At 41.3% G+C, this 19,439-nt stretch overlaps 2 protein-coding genes across 11 annotated transcripts in view; one reads left to right on the top strand and one right to left on the bottom strand.

The window, feature by feature from the left end:
• Positions 1-16,399, top strand: part of sh2b3 (SH2B adaptor protein 3) — a 72,158-nt gene extending 55,759 nt beyond the window's left edge. For all 3 annotated transcript variants that reach the window (XM_049578728.1, XM_049578729.1, XM_049578730.1), the window contains exons 3-8: positions 191-292; positions 2,225-2,313; positions 6,513-6,604; positions 7,857-8,071; positions 8,406-8,583; positions 10,571-16,399. In XM_049578728.1, coding sequence (XP_049434685.1) covers positions 191-292; positions 2,225-2,313; positions 6,513-6,604; positions 7,857-8,071; positions 8,406-8,583; positions 10,571-10,944 — 1,050 coding nt within the window. In that variant the 3' untranslated portion in view covers positions 10,945-16,399. The remainder of the gene's footprint in view (positions 1-190; positions 293-2,224; positions 2,314-6,512; positions 6,605-7,856; positions 8,072-8,405; positions 8,584-10,570) is intronic.
• Positions 16,400-18,273: 1,874 nt separating this feature from the next.
• atxn2 (ataxin 2) overlaps positions 18,274-19,439 on the bottom strand; it is a 31,308-nt gene continuing 30,142 nt past the window's right edge. For all 8 annotated transcript variants that reach the window (XM_049578001.1, XM_049578002.1, XM_049578004.1 and 5 more), the window contains one exon: positions 18,274-19,136. In XM_049578001.1, coding sequence (XP_049433958.1) covers positions 19,108-19,136 — 29 coding nt within the window. In that variant the 3' untranslated portion in view covers positions 18,274-19,107. The remainder of the gene's footprint in view (positions 19,137-19,439) is intronic.

Here is a 19,439-nt window from a genome sequence, read left to right as displayed (position 1 = left end):
CCTCATTTCACAAACAAGTTTTTATAAAGACATTTAACTATTAAAGAAACTATAGTTGTAATCAAGAAAGTTAACACTCTTCAATCACACATCCTTTGTTTCACTTTCTCCTTTCTGTCTCTGCGACTTTTTTCTTTCATGAGAGAATCATCTGATTTGACTGTCATCATGTCTTTATTGTGTGTCTCAGGCATCCAGTCCCAAGCTGACAACTCACTGCTCAGATATCCAAGAAGTACGTCGTTGCAACCGGCTTGAGATGCCTGACAACTTAAACACATTTGTTTTAAAGGTACGTACACGGTTTAGACTACATGGAAATGAGATAAAACTGGGTACAGTTTGAGTCTGCAGACTCTGCCCACTGTGCTGTTTACATCCGCATGTGCTCAGATCTTCAACATTCAAACCAACATGAAGAGGAAACAGAACAATCATCGTGTCATATCATTTCATAACAAAACTCAACAAACAGTTTTCATTTCGACCTCGATGGTTTATACTTGAAAGATACTCCACCCAAACTTTGTCTCTTGAGTATCAAACACTCACCACCTGTAGGGTGGAAAGATGGCTGTCATAACATACATTTGCACGAGAGAAACACTTCCACAGTTTTCTCATGTCACCAGTTACCTCTCTGCTGTTTGTTACACTGATTTACAACACTTTGCACAGCCCAAAAAAAGAAAAAAGATGAATTGATTACTACCTTTGTTCACAGCAAAGACGTAAGCTACGATTTTTACAGCCACAGCAGTGAGCATTTAAGAGCAGTTTTACACAGCAGTTGTGGAAAGTGTGCAAACTTTCTGTCTCTATCACAGTTTTCTTAGTCTGCCCACTACTATGAAATAAAATATTTTTTAAATTAGGGAAAGGAGGTAAAGTAAAAAAACATGTCTGACTACTTCTGCTTCACTGAAAGCTTCTGAATATTGTTAGCACCTCTCCTGTTCGAGGCAACGCCCGGCTGTAGGGGGTAAAGACAACCTTATTTTAAATCCGAGGCGTAAACCACATGTACACAGTTATTTTTGAAGATGGGGTTTTTGCCTCCTACATTCTTAAAAAATAACCTGTCAACACAAATACTGTTTAAAAAACCCCGAACAAAAACACAACTGAAGTACAGTCAAGAGCATGCCACACCAACAGGCTGTAGTATAACCCATCACTCAAAGAAGAAGATGATGTCGGCCAGTCAGGAGCCTGAAAACAAGCTATTACCAAAAGGCTACGTGGAGCTGTGACCTGTAGCTCGTTCTGATACCTCTGTTCCTCAATACAGTGGAAGAGCAACTGTACATGTATGCGTAAACATATAAAAAGTCTGCACTCTGACATCACAAGCCAACAAAACTTAATTTTCCCCGTCTACTCTTCAACACTGAAAGCAGAGATTCTAAGGCCACATGCAAATTGAATTTTAAAGAACTACTCGTCTATGTCTGGCTCAAAAAAAGTATATTTCCTGAGGCTTTTTTTAAGGTGGTGTATCATTTAAACCTGTTTTTGATCATTATAATAAGTCACAAAATTTACAGAAAAAAAAAAGTGAGTCACGACCTAAATGGAAATATTAAGCCCGACATATGCTGTCAGTGTATTGATAGCATTAAGTCCAGTTCAGACCAAAGATTTGTGACGAGATGAGTTGAAACAAACAACGACTTGCAATGTGGCGTTCTGCAATGTTCTAAAAACCTGCCAGTTCACACCAATGCAACTAGAGGAGACAGTGTATCATCTCTATGCAACAACTCTCTATACCTCCGTTGTGATTTTCAGCTCTTTGTGGCTGAATTAACATTTGTATCTTCTCAAAATATGAATGAGAACAGTGATAGTGAGATACCCGCTACAGCTGCATTTGTAGAGCATCTGCTGCAGCAAGCGAACATGCTGTCTGTGGTCATTTTGACTTGACAAGTGAAATGCTTTACATTCTATAAACCAGCCACTGGCGATTTGACCTGCTGAGTTTCAGGTGACACCATCAGCTGGCTTGAGTCGAGCTCAGACAGCCAGTTCACACCGCTGCAGCTTCTCTCTGCAATGTTCTAAAACAGTTTTGTCTCGTCCCGAATCTTTGGTCTAAACTGGGCTTGAGAGAAACTGTACATTTAATGTGTGCAGGTCATTTCTCATATTTGCACAATGTAGTGCAGCTCAGCGTCTGTATAATGTGGATGGTATATTTAAAGCATCTCTGCCTCTGCAGGTTAATCGAGGTAGTCTGATATTTGAGACGGACAACGACCAGCAGGTCAGCTCCTGGACCACAGAGCTAAAAGAATGTATCAGCAACAGGTGAGAAACACTCAGTGGGTAATTTGTTACGTGACACCTTGATAGTCTGTTTGAAACATTTAATGCAACTCTGCTTGTGAGCACAAACAGAACTGAAGCCTGAACTCATTTAGATTTAGAGTTTTTTTCCATTACATATTTGAATTCTGAATGCGACTCAAAACTTAGTCATGAAATCCATAATTTAGTTCAACCTGATGAAGCCAGCTGTGTCCCACACACACACACACACACACAGACAGACAGACAGACAGACAGACAGACAGACACACACACACACAGCATGTAACAGGAGCCTACGTCATCCTCATCCATCTCTCCTAACACAACTTCTTTTTCCTTCGAGATTCTGAGTGGAAATATTTAACACTTGGACTTTGGCTGTTTTTAGTGTTTGTGGGCGTGCTGGATGTTTACTTGTGCTGAGGTATGTGTTTGCAAATGCAAGTGAGAATATTTTGCAGGGTGTGTGTGTGTATATATGAGAGTTTGTCCATGCATTAATTTGCATTCGGGCTCTACTGACTTGAGCAGGTTAGAGTCTTGTTATATTTGGAATATTTCTGGAAATGATCATTCGTCAAACTCATCAGTCAACTTAATATTTACACTTAAACTCTGAGATGTAACACATCTGGAGGGGAGAGTTTTCTGCTGTGGCTTGAGAAGCTCTGTAATAAATGTTGTTATGTTATTGAGCTGGACTTTTTTGTATGTAATTTTTCAAGATAATTTTATTTAAGTTGGAGAGCTGTGTGGGAGTCCTGTTAGTGTAGTGGTTACTTCATGCTTAACTACATAACTCCCCTCTCTCTTCCTTGATTTTCTGTCACCTCTCCACCTTTGAATAAAAGCAAATAAGGTCACAAGAATACTGGAACATTTGAGTGCTGGGAGAAACAGAAAAAAAAACATAGGTATAAAATATATTGCTAAAATATTACTAGTAATGTCTTGGTGGTCCACTAAAATAGTGGCTTAAGTGCACGATGAAATTGACTCTAAAAGGACACATATTACTGAGGAAGCAAATAATAGTTTAACAAAATTTTAACCTAAAAACAAAATGGGTAAACAAGCACATTCGAAGTCATGACAGAAGTAAAAATGTAGCAAAGAAATATTGTTTCTTAAACGGAGCTGCAGTGTGAGCTCTGCTACGTTTGCATTCAGGGCAATACTTTATATTAAGTAACATTCAGAGTAATACAGATTATACTGTCTTTCCTTTCTGTGTGACGAGGAGTATCTTTATCAGCAGACATTAGGATCGGACCAAAAAGCTAATATAAATTTGACCTTATGTTTCAGAGCATACATATCTGTGTCTTTGTGTGCGTGTTGCTCTGTAAAAGGAAGTGTGGAGGAGGTCTGACACTGGGGAGAATCTCAGGACCTTTCTCATTTCTGCAGATGTCTGTAATGCTCTTGCTTACACACACACACACACACACACACACACACACACAAACACAGTCAGCAGAACATCGAACACTCATCCACTGCGGAAACGAGGTCAGAGTTCACTCTTGAATTCGGTGTTTATTCAGATATCTCATGAAGTGTTCTATTTGTCATCAATACATGTGCAGACACTCGTTAAAGTGCATGCACTAATATTTTTAGAAAGAGTGCATCTGTGTGTGTGTGTGTGTGTGTGTGTGTGTGTGTGTGCACACTATATCCTGACCAACACTTAATTTTTGAGGCTAATACAGATATATTGATATTTTAGAGCTTAAAAAAATCTGATAATGATATAGCTGCCATTTATTTTTTAACATAAATGCATATATAAAGGGTGTTGATATGGGTTGTGACCAGGATACAAACTGATCGAGACATTCAACAGTTAAAAAATCAACTTGTCAGTGTGTTCTGGTGGACAGAGTGTGTAATGGAAACACTTACACAGTGTGTAAGAGCTAACTGTGTGTAACTAACACAGTTATTTGTTTGGCATTTCTGTTCTACTTCTTTACTACCGCGTGCACACCGGTAAGCTGATATTGTTCCAAATAATGGCCTACTGCACATAGGTGATGTGAGGCTGATGTGACTGTGAATGAGGAGAAGAAATTTGAGCTTCAAAACTCTGTCACTCTTTTTTTTCCTGACACACAAAAACCACATTTGTACTGCAGTTAGAGGGAGGACCGTCTTTAACCCTCTGAGACCAACCATAGACCTAGTATCTTTTTTTATGGGGGGGTACAGGGGATCTTCAGGGGGGATAGCAGGTCAACAGTTCATGCCCCGTAGAAGTGGTATGGATTATCTGAAAGCAGAGAACCTGAAGTTTAATTTAAGATGCAGCTGATCACCATGTGTCAAGTTTTTCTAGTCATAAATGTGTAATAAATGTTTTGTTCAGAGATACCAGTATGCAGAAATATTCAAGTACAATAGGCAAAAAGAAAACTTTTGCACTACATGCAAAAAGCTGCATGATTTTTGTCCAAAACTGCATGGGACTAGCATAAAGTGGGTGTGTCTGTAAAGGAGAGACTCAAGGGTACCCATAGAGACCATTTTCATTCAGGTATCTTGACGTGTGAGGTCAAGGGACCCCTGTGAAAATGGCCCTGCCAGTTTTTCTCTCGTCAAATTAAGCTTAACTTCGGAGCATCCACCTGAGCAAGCTTGGATGACTTTGTTAGTGACTAATGGATTCTTTTGGTCTTCAAGTTACCAGTGTCTTCACTCGAGCTTCAAAGCTCAGCCCACTACAGCCTCTGAAAGACAGTAATGTCCGCCCAAGATCACTGGCGGTCCTGCACGTCTCTTAGGGTTAACATAATGCATCCTGTCTCCAAATCCGAACTGCTCACATCACGACTACATGCTGGCTCTTAACCTAATCCTGATTCTGACCTCACATGCCACAGGATGCTTCAGACAGTCAGATAGTTTAAGGCTGCGTTTAGACACAGACTTTAGCCCTGCATTAAAACACACAGCCCTCTCATTCATTTCATCAGCCCCAGTCTGTCAGTACTTTCCGGAACAACAATCCGACAATCATGACCGCTTAATGCAGGGATTTGCCAGGTGTGCAGAGGTATAAAAGCAGGCAGTGTTTGAACTTCTCACTCGTGCGACTTTTTCATCCTTTGCACAACTATCTCTCCCACTTTTTATTTGTACATCTTGAATGCAACACCGCGAATGCCCCTTGAGAAAAGAAGGCTAATATGTGACAGCAGGAAAAGCACAGGTGTTTCAGTTTCGTGCTCCTGATATCGTGCATGTTGGCTCACCGTCCCACTGTCATGGCTCACTGGGACACTTGAATAGAACAGAGCCGTTATTAGTAACACCTGCGCTTTTCCTTCTATAAATGTGCGCTTTGAAAAAGACCCATTGTCCAAAAGTGTGCGTCATCGTCCCAGTTTGTGTGATTCATCAAAAGGGAGATGAGGGAGGCAGAGTGATGCGGTGATGCTTTTCGAGTGGGGGCTCATTTGGAACGAGAATAAACACTTTTCCTTTTCAGATGTGGTCGGATGTGGGAGATGTAGCTTTGCTGAGTGGCTGAAATGGCCATACTTTGCAAAATGTCCTCACTTTGCCACAATAAAACATGAACTGATTCTCACAAAGATAGAAGAACAAGCACACACACACACACACACACACACACACACACACACATACACAGTGAGGAGGAGAAAGGAGACTTGTCTTCCTGTTATTCAAAGCGCTGCAAACTCAAGTCAGCATTTTAGCAGGATTTGCTCAGGCTTCCCTCTTTAACCTTCCCGTTCTCGTTTGTGTATGTACACACGCATACCGCATGCTGTCTGTGTGTGCATGTTTGTGTGGCTATGTGTGTGTGTGTGTGTGTGTGAGCAGTGAAACAGAAGAACAGTAAGTCTTAGTTCAGATGTGAACTGGTGAACTGGACTCACTTCCTGTCTGTGCTCGGTGTCTTTGTGTTCCCTCAGCCTGCTGTTTCCTCCATGCTCACTTGACTTACCCCACAAACACACGCACACACACACACCTCTCACTCTTTCGTTTTCTACCCATATCTGTTGCTGAAGACAGATGGTGAAACCCAAATGACTTAAAATGAAGTGAAATAATCATGAATTTGACCTATTTTCCTCCCCAGGTGTTCCACAATGAGAATAACATAAACTTGCTGTATGTAGATGATACAGAGTGTGTAATCTGAATCTGTTTTTGTCCCTCAGGTCAGTCAGTGTGGATCTGGAGCCTCTCCCCTCCTCAGCTGACAGCTCTGCTCCAGCCAACCAGAGAGGAAGCTCGGAGTTGGGAAGTCAAAGTGAGTGGTGAGATGATGAGACCCTGCATTAGGAGACTCTGAAAAGACTTTGAAATGATTTTGCAAAGACTAGGGATCTTGCAGGTTCACTATTTGCAAGACTACAACTAAATTCCTCTTTAGATTATTTGGCATTCTGCTCCTGTTGAAAAATATTACGCCAAACTCCCTTTAAGAAATATGGCGTAATAACGACTCCTTATGTGTCTGCAAAAACACATTACTTAAAGATCCATAAAGGTAAACTGTGTTTGTGTACAAACTACCAGCCTCTGTTGGTTAGCTGCAGTATTTTAGTGGGAGGACACTGTGGGAATGAGAGGTGAACCATTTTAAAATGAAGATTTCTCACTAACATAAGTGCTGGTTGGTGGATAAAATACACACCGACTTAAAAACTGCCTTTTCCTCACTCCACAACTCCACCAGTTTCTCCACCTTTCCCACAGTACAAGAGATTTGTTCATGTTCTTGCACCTCCCCAGACTCCCCTCCAAGTTTACTGTCTACCCAGTTTTCTGCTTTTTGTTTCTCCATATGTTGTTGACAGTGCTCACGTCATTGAACTTCAGTATTTGCATGAGCCAAGACTGAAAACTTAACGATAATATTAATCATGTTTGATTTGGTGTAATGTAAGATTGACTTAAGACAGCTCGGACTGACTTTATGACCAACTTACACCAAAGGATCAAGATCACGGGAGTGCACCTGTTCTCTGAATAAGTAAAATAGCAAACCAACGCGCTGAGGTTTTTATGTGCAGATCAACCTACAGATTTACTAATATTTCATGAATGGCACCCAGTGTGTCCTCATGTGCCCCTTCTGGTCTCAAACAGCCTGTCTGCTTTAAGTAAATACAAGGAGTATTTCAGACAGCGGGGCGAGAAACACAAGCATTCAGACAATCAGACAGGTTTTTAAACAAACTCCCAGTTTGAACAGAAAACAACACTTTGAATAGAAAACAAAGGCAAATAGTAAATAATTACCTAAACTGACATTTCTAACCATTCATCATAGTTTGTAGACTAACGTCCTGCTGCAGCTTGAAGGTGTTGTACTTTTCCGTAGTTGTGCTCTCAGATAACCTGTGCAAGGAGGGATTGCTAGTTATTTTTAGTGCTTTGGCCATGGCGGTTTTGGGGCTGTAAAATACCAAAGTTACCCTTTAATATAAAAGTATTTGTTAGTCCATCTTAATGATTTACAAGAATTTACCACTTTGTTTCTCTTTTTATCCCTCCAGGTCCTGTCACCTTCACCCTGCCCGAGCTTTCTGTCCAGAAGACCGATCACTTCCTGTTCTCCTACCCGTGGTTCCACGGGCCCATTTCCCGCGTCAAGGCTGCCCACCTGGTCCAGAGCTCTGGACCGGAGGGACACGGAGTGTTTCTGGTCCGACAGAGTGAGACACGAAGAGGAGACTACGTCCTCACATTTAACTACCAGGGGAAAGCAAAGGTACATCTCCCCTCAGTGATCACACCAGCACTTGTCTCTCATCAGAAGTGGTTTAGCAAAAAATTAAGTAACATGAACCCACAATGTTCTTATTTTCGCCCGCATACGTAAAACTGGTGACAACCTCGTTTCCTGATGTTGGTAAATGCTGAAATGAGGAAGCCTTATGCAAACTTACAAACATGCAAACAAGCGTGACCACTGACCAGCGGGTTGAAGAAAAGGAATGGGGAACACTTGAGTTCTTGCTCAAACTCAAACACTGAGTCTGTCTGTCTTGATGTTTGTCTTTACTCACGTCTCTGTCTCTCTGTGTCTGTCTTTGTCTCTGCAGCACCTGCGCCTCTCGCTAACAGAATGGGGTCAGTGCAGGGTACAGCACCTGCGCTTCCCCTCTGTTATGGACATGCTCAGTCACTTCCGCCTCTTCCCCATCCCACTAGAGTGTGGAGCTGCCGGTGCCGTCACTCTGTCCAGCTTCGTAGTGGCGGGCTCCAGCCCTCCATCACAGGGTGAGACTCTACCATCAACCTCTCAGTCATGTCTCCATGTCATACTTAAACATTATTGATATCTGAGTGTTTGTAGCAATGATTACTTGAGACTTTTATTTGGATCATATTTAGTCTTCACCACCATTTTAGTGGTTATGGTAACACTGCACGAACAAAGGTAATTGCTGAGATCTGGGAGCACTGCAGCGTTACAAGAACCAAGTTTAATGAGGCACAAACCACAAGAAGTCAGACAGTTTAGCCAGATTATCTAAACCAGTCATGAGGAATGTCAGTGGTTAACCATTGAGGAGTTAACCACCGAGACATCTGTAGATTAATTCTGCTACTCTTCACTAAACTGTACAGTGCACCAACACCCAGGTTGGCTGACCATATACTTACAATTATGCATAGGTACCAGATGCCAAGATGGCAACTTTAATTCCAATGGTGTGGCTCGCCTGGCACATATGCCAAAAAAAGTTTCTAGCCTCAGGGTTTACTTTCGCGGTATGCAGCCCGCTGAATATGCGCAGTAGTGTTTCTCCCGCTGGTCCCACCCATGAGTTCTTGCTCAGCTCATGGACTTCGCATTGTGATGATGCCACAAATTTTTAAATTGCTTTTTTTGACTTGTGATAAGTCTATATGGATCAAAAATTAATCATAAAAAGAGTCATAGCTGACCTTCTCTGCAGTTCGAGGCGTCCTTTTAACAGTTTTACAGACATCTCTGTTATAATGGTGGTCAAAGGGGAAATGCTTTATGGGCAGCAGGGGATTTTTCGCTTCAATACCACAAGTGGAAACTGGGAAAAATTGGCTGCATCAGCCAGTTTGGGTCCATGGTGGCAGGACCGCATTCTGGTGCCCACCATTCGGTCTCCGCCCTGGTCACCCTGGTGAGTAAGCAGCTCAATTTTGAACCACAAATCCCATTTAGTATTGTTAACGATCACAGTTAGCACTGTTAGGAGTGTCAGCACAGCTAGTGGTGCTAACAGAGTTAACAGTGCTAAAGGGATTTTGCGGCTCAAAATGAAGCAGCTTACTCACTGTAATGCTGTCCCACTGGGATGGCGTTACCAGCAGTAATTGATGAATGAGCGGTGCCACTAGCATTGAAGAGCAGCTAAGGCTAACATTAGCTAACCAGTGGAGACCGGAGGGTGAGCAATGGGCACGTTTAAGCATGTTAACCCAGCCCGCCTGCTGTCAGCAAAGCCAACAGAAAAACAGAATAAAAGAAAAGACATTTACATCACAAAACATTAAAATTTCACCACCTCTAAATGGATAATGCTTTGAAATGCGGAGCTAAAGCTCACCAAGTCAGAAAAGTGCCGGACTAAAAGGAAAGACCTCTTGTATTTCAGAACATTTTGTGTTTTTTGGGTTAACGTATGAGGGTCGGGACCCCTCTACTGGGTCACAGGATAAATCTGTGAGGTTGCAAAACACTTGTGAAGTAGGGAACTGAAAACACAGTTTTGTGACATATGAATGTAGAGTTTTTTTCTGACTTCTAATTCTTGTTATTCATTGTGAAATATTGGCCAGTTTCCGAAACAAAATGCAAAATTACGTAATTTAAAAGTCTTCTTGGAACCATTCACATGGATAACAAGTAGACATAGCTTTATTTTTGAAAGGGTCACAAGGCAGTAAAACACGAAGTGAAAACACACAAAATGTTGGTTATAGTCACACAGAAAAACTACAGACGGTCAAATTTGAACCAGTAAGTTGGATTGTAGGTGTGGATGTTTGTGTCTTTGACATTTTGGGTAATAACAAACCTTTGTTCCCTCTTTCAATGAACTTTTAGAGATGTTGCCATGTTCTCAGATGCCATCAATTCACTTAATGAGTGCAGTCTTTAGTTGCAAAAAAATTAAGATTGAGAATTATCCTTTCATGACATCAATGCAGCTGAGATGCCAAGGAAGTTGTTGATTGATAAAGTTGCCAAAACTCTACTTTACCCCCCCCCTCCCCCCAGGTCAGCTCTCAGGCGCTCTTCTCGTCCCTTTCTCCCTCCATCGGTGGAGCTCGGAGCCCAGCTTGGCTCACTGCAGTCTGGCCCGCAGCTCCAGTCAGCCCCGATCCTCCTGCTCCACCAGCACCAGCACCACCAGCACCACTTCGAGCCCCAGCTCCGTTTCCCAGTCGGGGAGCCGCCCATTCACTCGCACCAACCCCGCCCCTGACCCTCCTGCGTCAGCCCCCGCTCCTCTTCGGCGCAGTGAATCAGTGGGGAGGAGACCGCTGCTGCGCCACCCCAACCCCCACATCCCTCAGCGGGACTCAGACTATGAGCTGGAGCCTGACCGAAGTCGCAAGCGGGCGATAGACAACCAATACATGTTGCTCTGACCCGCCGAGTCAAACACCTCCATCACCTCTGACAAACAGCAATCACCTGTGACATGTTCACACACACACACACACACACGCACACACCATTGTGCACACATCATACAGACACATTTTGTTACCCACATTCGGCTTCACGTGTATGTGTGTGTATGTGTGTGTGTGTGTGTGTGTGTGTGTGTGAGACTCTCAAAGAGTGCATGATGCTAACATGATTATAGTAGACTCATAAAGTTGAGTGAACAAGCATTTTGACATACACACACTCACCATGTCTGTGCTGGGAGTGTGTTTACCAGCAACAGACCCTCACAACATCCACCCTGAGTGTCCACAGTGAATGTATTTTTGGGAGTTTTATAACAGTGTTGAGTATGATGATTATTCTCGTTTTATTGATGTTGAGGTTCTGTGTAAGAGAGGGAGAGCCACGTGTGTACAAGTGCTTGATTTAACTTCTTTGGCACGTCACCTGAAGTGATGGGAAGGCACTGCCTGCGAAACTGGTTAAATCAAGTGCTCCTTTAGGAAAAATATTTAACACATTTACATTTCACACACAGAGGTGTGTGTGGAGTAAACTCTCGCCTTTTTCTACAAACACACAAACGAGAAAGTGTCGACATACTCTATTAGATATTCCTCCTCTTGCGCTTTATTATATATTGAAGTGCACAACGCTTTCAGTGCACTTTGGAAAACAATGTGTATTTTTTCTATACACAGATTCTTTTGTAGAAAAATAAAAAAGTAAGTAAAAAGGGGAAAACTTGGTTAAAGTCAGTCAGGGAAGCTGTCACCAGAAAGTGATCTGCTTCCACCACTTCAAACCTTCAAACCTGCGCTGCAGCAAATACAGAGAACCACAGGTATTTTTCAAAATCAGCTTTCATCAGCACTGCTCTCACCAACCTGTCTCTGTTTGTGATTGTGTGTGTGTGTGTGTCTGTTATGGTGTATGTGAGATGAGTGAAAGTGTGCTAATACTCACCCTTAAGTCCATGTGACGGGATTTGTGTCCCAGTGCACACTGCTGGGTTTTCCAAAATCAGCATCAAGTTCCTTTGTAGTGTCACGTGTTACATTTCAAGCACCAAAGGCCTCATGTGTACAAAATTAACTTTGGAGTGAGCACAGAAATAATTATTTATAATTTCTGCCACCAAAATCAAATAAAATTGAATTATATGATGACAATAATATAATTTAAATACCCTGAACAGTGGTTTAGGAAATGAATCAATGGTTGGTATTATTACTATATTAATTTGTTGATGCAAAGTCACAGAAGAAGAGCCACCATCAGGAGAAAAGACAACTTTAACCTGAGGGAGGCAGAAATCTAGAAAAAAATGCATACTTTGAAAAAACATCCTCCTCCTGCAGTGCTCCTCTCTCTGTGTAAAGACCCTCCCACCAGACAACCACGGGCATCTCCTTCATACAGTAACCCAGCGTTTTGGACACATTGATTTATTTAATGTTATTTCATTGTAGAGTTGCATATTGTGCATTCACTCAGCTTGCGGGAGGAGTCAGCCTGTACAAACCCCCCAATGCCAGGTGTCACAGCAAGCTGGTGGCCAGCAACAGCACCAGGTCTAACCTGTGTAACAGCAGCAACATAAAGTTTGCTCATCCGGCAGGAAGTTGGGGCTGTTTGGGCCCCCAGAGCCCTGCTTACTAGGGTTCATCTCCAGACCTGCTGGCAAACTGGTCTGTAGTAGCAGGCAGTGACGCAGAGGACACAATGACACTCTAGGTAACGTTAGCAACATAAATGCAAAGTTAAATTAGCCCCAGTTGTGAGGCTTTAGTGCCGGTTAGCAGAAGGCTAAACTATTAGCAACACTTTCTGTCCATCTCTGAAACACTTCACATACAGACATGTTTTGTTCTGTTTACTGTCAGACTCTCTTGTAGATAAGTCCATGTTCCTTTATGTGTTGCTGTGCAGTGCAGGCAGTCGTTGCCAGCTCTGGAATAGCAACTTTCTCTGTAGGGTTTTGTGCCTCTGAATCAGCATCTTGATTTAGAACAGCCAGTAGGATCGCTCTCTCTCTAGATGACACCCCATCATGGGTTAGATTTTCTAAAGCCTGAAAACAAAGCTAAGAGTAGGTGCAGAAGTTTAGTGTTCTTTCACAACACTTGAATGACAATATGCTTACATCTTATTGTGGGATTTTTTTGCCTAATGAAGCCAAAATTAAACTGCCTACCCCTGCTTTAAGCTTCTCCGCGCTTCTCTCTTCTTTTCTCCTGATGGCAACTCGATGTGGCCAAAATGTGGCACAACACACTTTATACGAGTACTTGAAATTCATATAATTCTGAGTATTACAAATTAGCGATGACACATCAATTATACTATAATAATTTTCCCCAGATTTTGTGGCATAAAAAGTAACAACAAAATGAGCACCACTGAGGTGAATTTTGTACACACAGAGAAAAGAAAAATTTGCCCAATAGAAAACAAACTTGAAAGGCTTCACTCCCGAGAGCGTGAGAGGGGGAAACACTCCATTTACACACCAAAACAAGGAGGGATCAAATCGATTTGAGGGTCAAAGCGCTGGAAACTTCAGTCCAGGTTTAAAGGGCTCTTAAAAAATTGAAGGTGACTTGATGCAACTCCTGTGAGACAGAGTGACACTGAAGTCACACAAGTGCCTCTGTAGATACTCACATTTATTTTCTTACAACTTCTTCAGGCAAATCTTGAATCTGGGAGTGGCATCATGTCTCCAGCTCTATTTTTTACAATCATAGCATTAATTTTTCTTAGTATTTCCTACACAAGTTCAAAACAGCAGCCAGAAGAAAAAACAAGCAGGGCTGTGAAAATAATATATTTTTACACTGTGTATAATAGAACGTCCTTATTTTGTAATGAGAGACTTTGTGGGGAAGGTTTCAGTCAGCAAAGTGTTCAAATGTGCTGTGAGATATTATGCACCAATGATCAAACAGTCTTTGTCCTCCAGCTTCATTTCTTTGTGTCCTTTAATTTCATGACCAATCAAAAACTTGAGGTGCCTTCCGAGGTTGTCATATCTTTAAATGTATACTACACAGGACTCATACATTAGTAATCCCTTTCAGTCATCACTTGAACCTAGAAGTGTGTAGCTGTGTATCGATCTGCAGACACTCGGCCCTCTGCCTCGAATGCGGTCGGGAGTTAATGAAAAGGTAGCAACCAGGAAGCTACGAACTTGTAGACACAGTTCCCAAAGATAATGCAAATAGAGCGAAATGCCAAGCATACAAAGCCAGGGTCAGCTCTTGCTTTCCTGCGTAGTATACCTTTAAAGGTTTAACCCACCAGTTTAAAGCGGCACTGATGATAAGAGGTGTAGATCATTCAACTCAGGTGTGAATTTTGTGGATGAGCTGACATTTTAATTGGAGGTAATGTATAAGACGACATCCAAAAAATAAGCCTCTACCAGAGCAGTAAAAGTTTAATTAAGTGACCAGTTTGTTGGTGGTGTTTTATCTCGTCGACAAACGGGCCAGATTCATAAAACTGTGTGCACGCCTGATTCTGTTTTAGAAATCTTGATTATGGTGGAGTGTAGCACACAAGCCTTATTTCCATACCTCAAGTTGGCTCAAAATGGCTGATAAATGGCTTTAATCATGCATTTGTGTACGGATATTTGTGCCCACTGCGCCACTCACTAGATCTGCCAGTGAGAAATACAGCAATGTCACCAACTACGCACAGCTGTGGATATTTGTAGCGTCTGTAACAATGATTCATCGTGTTTCTACAAACCATTATTGTATTAAAATCTTAATCATCATTATTATTGAACATCAGAGCGATTATCAATGATTCATTCATAATCCTGATGTTCAAACAGACTATACAAAGTACTTCACAGGATAAAACAATCACTAACAGGGAGATTAATGTTAGCAAAACTTAAAAATGAATCTCGTCCTTGTCATATTACATGCAGCCATCTCAGCTAAAACCATGTGTACGCCTGGTGTAAAGAATGCATGAGGTGCACACATTCCTCCTTTATGAATACCAGAGTATACGTTGGAAAATGCTTGGTGCATGGTTTCTGTGCGTACACATCTTTCATGCATCTGGCTCCTGGTCTGAGTTTCCTCAAAAGCATCTGAAGAGCTGATCTGAAGCCTAAAGTGTTTCCATCTTGTGGCCACACCATATATGTTCCATGTTTGACTTGTGAACCTCTCCTCACAGAACATCCCATGAACAGTGACCACTTCTCCACATAAAAGCAGTGTATTTGACACACACCACATTCTGTAATTTTGTTTGAATAACTGAAGTTTCACTTCCATTAGCAACAGGATGCGTTTGGGAAATAGTGTGCTAGGACTTGTCTGTCTTCTAACCTTGCTTTAACACTAACTTTAGCAGTTGATTACCTTCAGTAACCCTGCGCTTAATGTTTGGTTTAGACCTAATTCTCTCTGCCTGCTTCCTCAACCTGTTTGTTTTTATGTTTGTTTTTTAATAACAGAAATGCAACTTAATTTCCTCCTGAACACGACCAGAGCGAGCCTGCTGTGATACGACGACTCTTGTCAGCTTTTTCTACCAAAGGAACATTTTCACAATGGTTTTGTAGTTCTTTTTGATCACAATCAAGACTGACATCTTTAAAGTGTTTATAAGGGGAACAAAAACAAGGACGTTTTTGGCAAAAGTACGGTTTGTCTTCCTGTTTCTATATGCTCAAGTCTAAACAAATTCCTCATCACTTCTGTTTTATTTCTGCTAAAGGAATGCAACGGTAACAACTATTATGACTATCAGTCTCCTCTCTTTGCTGATTTATATATATTTTTATTTTTAGGGAGAATGACTGTGCCTTTGCCAGAAAGCTGCTGTTGCTTTTCCCCTTTTTGAAAGCTCAGGGTGTGATGTGGTGTAGAACTTGTGTAGTGCAATATCTGAGAGATGCCCCCTGCTTCATACCTTTTATATGTATGAAAGAAGTGATCAGAGGCTTCTAGGTAGATAAGTATAGTTTGATAAATGCCTAAATTTTCTAGAAATACATGCTATATTTAAAACTAGAGCTACCACATTTTCCTCCTGCTTCATGGCTTTTAATTTTGTGTCATGGTTCAATCCAGTTTGCAAGAATCGAGTTATCGCTTAACAGAACACCTCAGGTGTCTCTAATCTAACATCCACTCCACCAACACCTTTGGTCTCTTCCCCTATATGTTTATTTTTAAAATAATGTCCAGTTGGTGAATGTAATGTGTTCTCAATACTGTTCATCTGTTTGTTAACTTAGCACTGTAAACATTTCAGTTCAACCCAAAAAATGAAAAAACACAGCTTTTTAAAATCTGTCATTGTGTTTGCATCCCTTTCAGTTATAAGCATCTAAATTATATTAAATATATATCAACTGTATATTTGACCTTTTGTAAAATAAACCTAACCAAAAAAAAGTGACTTACGTGATCTGCTTGTGATTTTTGTTTGCACTCTCACTGAAGTCTGTGTCACCTCATTCTCCAAATACCTGCTGAGCAAGAGAGATTACAGATCAACGGTGCCACTTTTAAGGGCAGTTCACCCCAAAATCAAATATGCATATATGTTTGCTCTTACCTGTAGCCCTGTTTATCAGTCTAGATTGTCTTGGTAGGAGTTGCCGAGTGTTAACAGACATAGAGACATATGTCCTCTCTTGAATTAAATGAAACTAGATGCCCCTTGGCTTGTGGTGCTCAAAGCATATAGAAACACATTTAAAAAACTCAACAACAATGCCTCTTTCCAGGAATCATGAGCTGGTTACTAAAGATAATCCACAGACCTTGTTGTGAGCAGCTTCATGTAGGAACTATTTTCTTTCTACCAAACTACACTGGCCAACCATATCAAAAGGAAGTGTGCATCTATTTACATATAGCAAATACTTAAAAGCAAGTCACAAATTTACAGTTTTGATTGTTTTTAAAAAGACAAAAGCTATTTTTTTAAAAACACCTGGGCACTGTAGTTTTTAACACACACAATTTAAACAGAAGTAAATCAAGCACACACCTCTCTACTGTGATGAACTGCAATTGGTTAGCCCACTTTGCATTAGTGTGATGAAACTCTACATGCAGTTTAGACCATATCCACACGAAGACGGAACCGATTTTGATTTTTAAAAGTTTTCCATAAACACGGAATCTCTCAAGATATGTGTACGTAAACATGAAGCCACTGAAAATGCTGTAGTATAAATACAAGATCTATAAGTGGCGCTGCAACGCTGCCACAAAGTACACCAAAAACAGAGAATAAGAAATGCAGCATGCACATAAAACTCGTGTGATGTAAACAAACACAAAGGAGAAGATGGCGGAAAATACAAATGCCAGAGGAGCCCGCTTTGTATGGACTGACAACGAGGTAGAGCTGCTACTTAGGGTCACACTTGATTACAAAACTACAACACTGCAGTCAGCCATTGTTGTTGTGGCGCCTTTGCGCCTAGCGCATGTGGGTTAAGGGAGAGGTGGGGTTATGGCATCATCGCTTCAGAAAAGAGGCGTACTGTGTTGTAAATACGGAAACACGAAGGTGGTTATCTTAAGATTTTTTCACTCTGGGACCTGGTTTTCAAAAGTTGGCGTATTTGGGTTCTGTGTTTACTAAAGGTCTATAGGCCTACGATAAAAAACCTTTGCAGATACACCTAATCTCATCTCTATGTGGACATGGCCTTATTCTCCAGTAAAAGAAATGTTGAGACTTCCTAAATAAATAAAGCCTCAGTTATGCTCTCCAGAAGGACAAAAGCTGATGTAGAATCATGACCAGGAAAGGTTTGGATCAAGCGGCAACCTCCGAGGCTGAAAAGTGGAGCCAATGCTAAAGTGTCAAAAACTGCAGTTCCTCTAATGGCCACTTGGGGCTGGCTCCAAAACAGTCAATTCCCATAGACCTCCATGTTAAAATGCCCAACTTTACAGCAGAAATAAACGTGTTTACAGCCTGGGTCTCTATAGTATTTTTCAATTTTTATACAACTCACCCATTTACACCTTATTAAGGCCCGAAGTTATGCTTTTTTTTTTTTTTTTTTTTAAAATAAAGGTGGGGCTGCTTGAGTGACAGGCTGTCTGCAAGGTGTAGCAGAGCACTGAGTCAGATCCACCCCTCGTTCGTCCTTGGCTCCAAATATGGTCGCTTCTGGCTCCAAAAAAACAAGATGGCGACAGCTGTAGGATGTGTTAAGCAGCAGGACAATTAACACCAGCGCACATGTTTATGGTCACGAAGAACAGTTGATAAAGCCAAAATAAAACCACAGTAAGCCATTCAGTTTTTAAAACTTTTTTATTGTTTTTAAATTTTTTTGCTCATTTTTTAAATTATTTATATTATCTACAAAGTAAAAGTTTTAACTTAAAAGTTACATAAGGGTCAGGTGAGAAGTGGGATCTGATCACCTCAGCCATTATAATTTCATAAATAATGTTTCTCCTGTCCTCTTGGCTGCCAAAAACATGTTTATTTCACAGGAAGCTTCTTGTCATGTTTCGTTTTTAGTTTGGTTAGAAACCTGTCATGTAGTCTGGAAACAAACGCAGCACATAGCAGCAGCAATAAACAGTAAGATTAATACTGTCTAACAGTTGGAAGATTTTTTTTTTCTTCAGAACAAGGTGCAGACAAAATACAAGTTCCAGTTGAATTTTCTTCTTCACTCTCACTGATTAGTTTCTCTCATTCTCTCTTTCACTTGGCAAGCTGACTCAAGTTGCAATTTGGGACCCCTGAAAGTGTGTGTGGGTGCTTTGTTTGTGTGTGTATCCGTGTGTGTGTGTGTGTGTGTGTGTGTTTGCAAATGTGTGTGTGAGAACAGGGGCTGAATAGGAGCAGTCTTGCCTGTTAAAACTCTCTAGCTCGTTAAAACATGTCACTGCATCAACCTGTTAACATTCTCTTATTGCCTAGTCTGGGAGGGAGAAAGGAAGGGAGGAGAGGAGGGAAGGAGGGAGGGAAGAGAAAAGCTGATGTGAAGCATGTCTGGTGAGGATGAGGAAAGAGAGGAGAGGGAGGGCTCTCATTCTCTTCATCGCCTGGTTATGAAGGCTCTGGTTGAGAAGCGCGACGCAGAGCGGGTCCCTCGGCTCGCTGGCGCCCTCTATCTACAGCTGCTGCTGATGATGAGGTTGCACTGCAGAGACAGGACAAAATGGGGGAAATGTAAAGTTGAGATGGATTTAGAAAATGTCTACAATCACAGTAAAGGGTTAGCTCTCAAATTAAGTATTGGGGCCATTCACTTTAAGGGACAGGTTCTCTTTTTTTTTTACTGTAATCATTCCTCCTGATCATACCTTGTAATCATCTCTTATTTTTGCATCTTATTTATGTTTTTTTTTTTCATTTTCTTGAATTTCCACTGCTTTGTATGAGCTTATTTCTTTTATCCACATTTAATTCCGTTATATATATTTCTTTATTTTGCACTTGCACC

The sequence above is a fragment of the Epinephelus fuscoguttatus genome, linkage group LG6 (genome assembly GCF_011397635.1).
Source record: "Epinephelus fuscoguttatus linkage group LG6, E.fuscoguttatus.final_Chr_v1".
In the NCBI taxonomy this organism is placed as follows: domain Eukaryota; kingdom Metazoa; phylum Chordata; class Actinopteri; order Perciformes; family Serranidae; genus Epinephelus; species Epinephelus fuscoguttatus.
The sequence above is the reverse complement of the archived record's forward strand: the minus strand, read 5'-3'. Positions and strand labels throughout refer to the sequence as shown.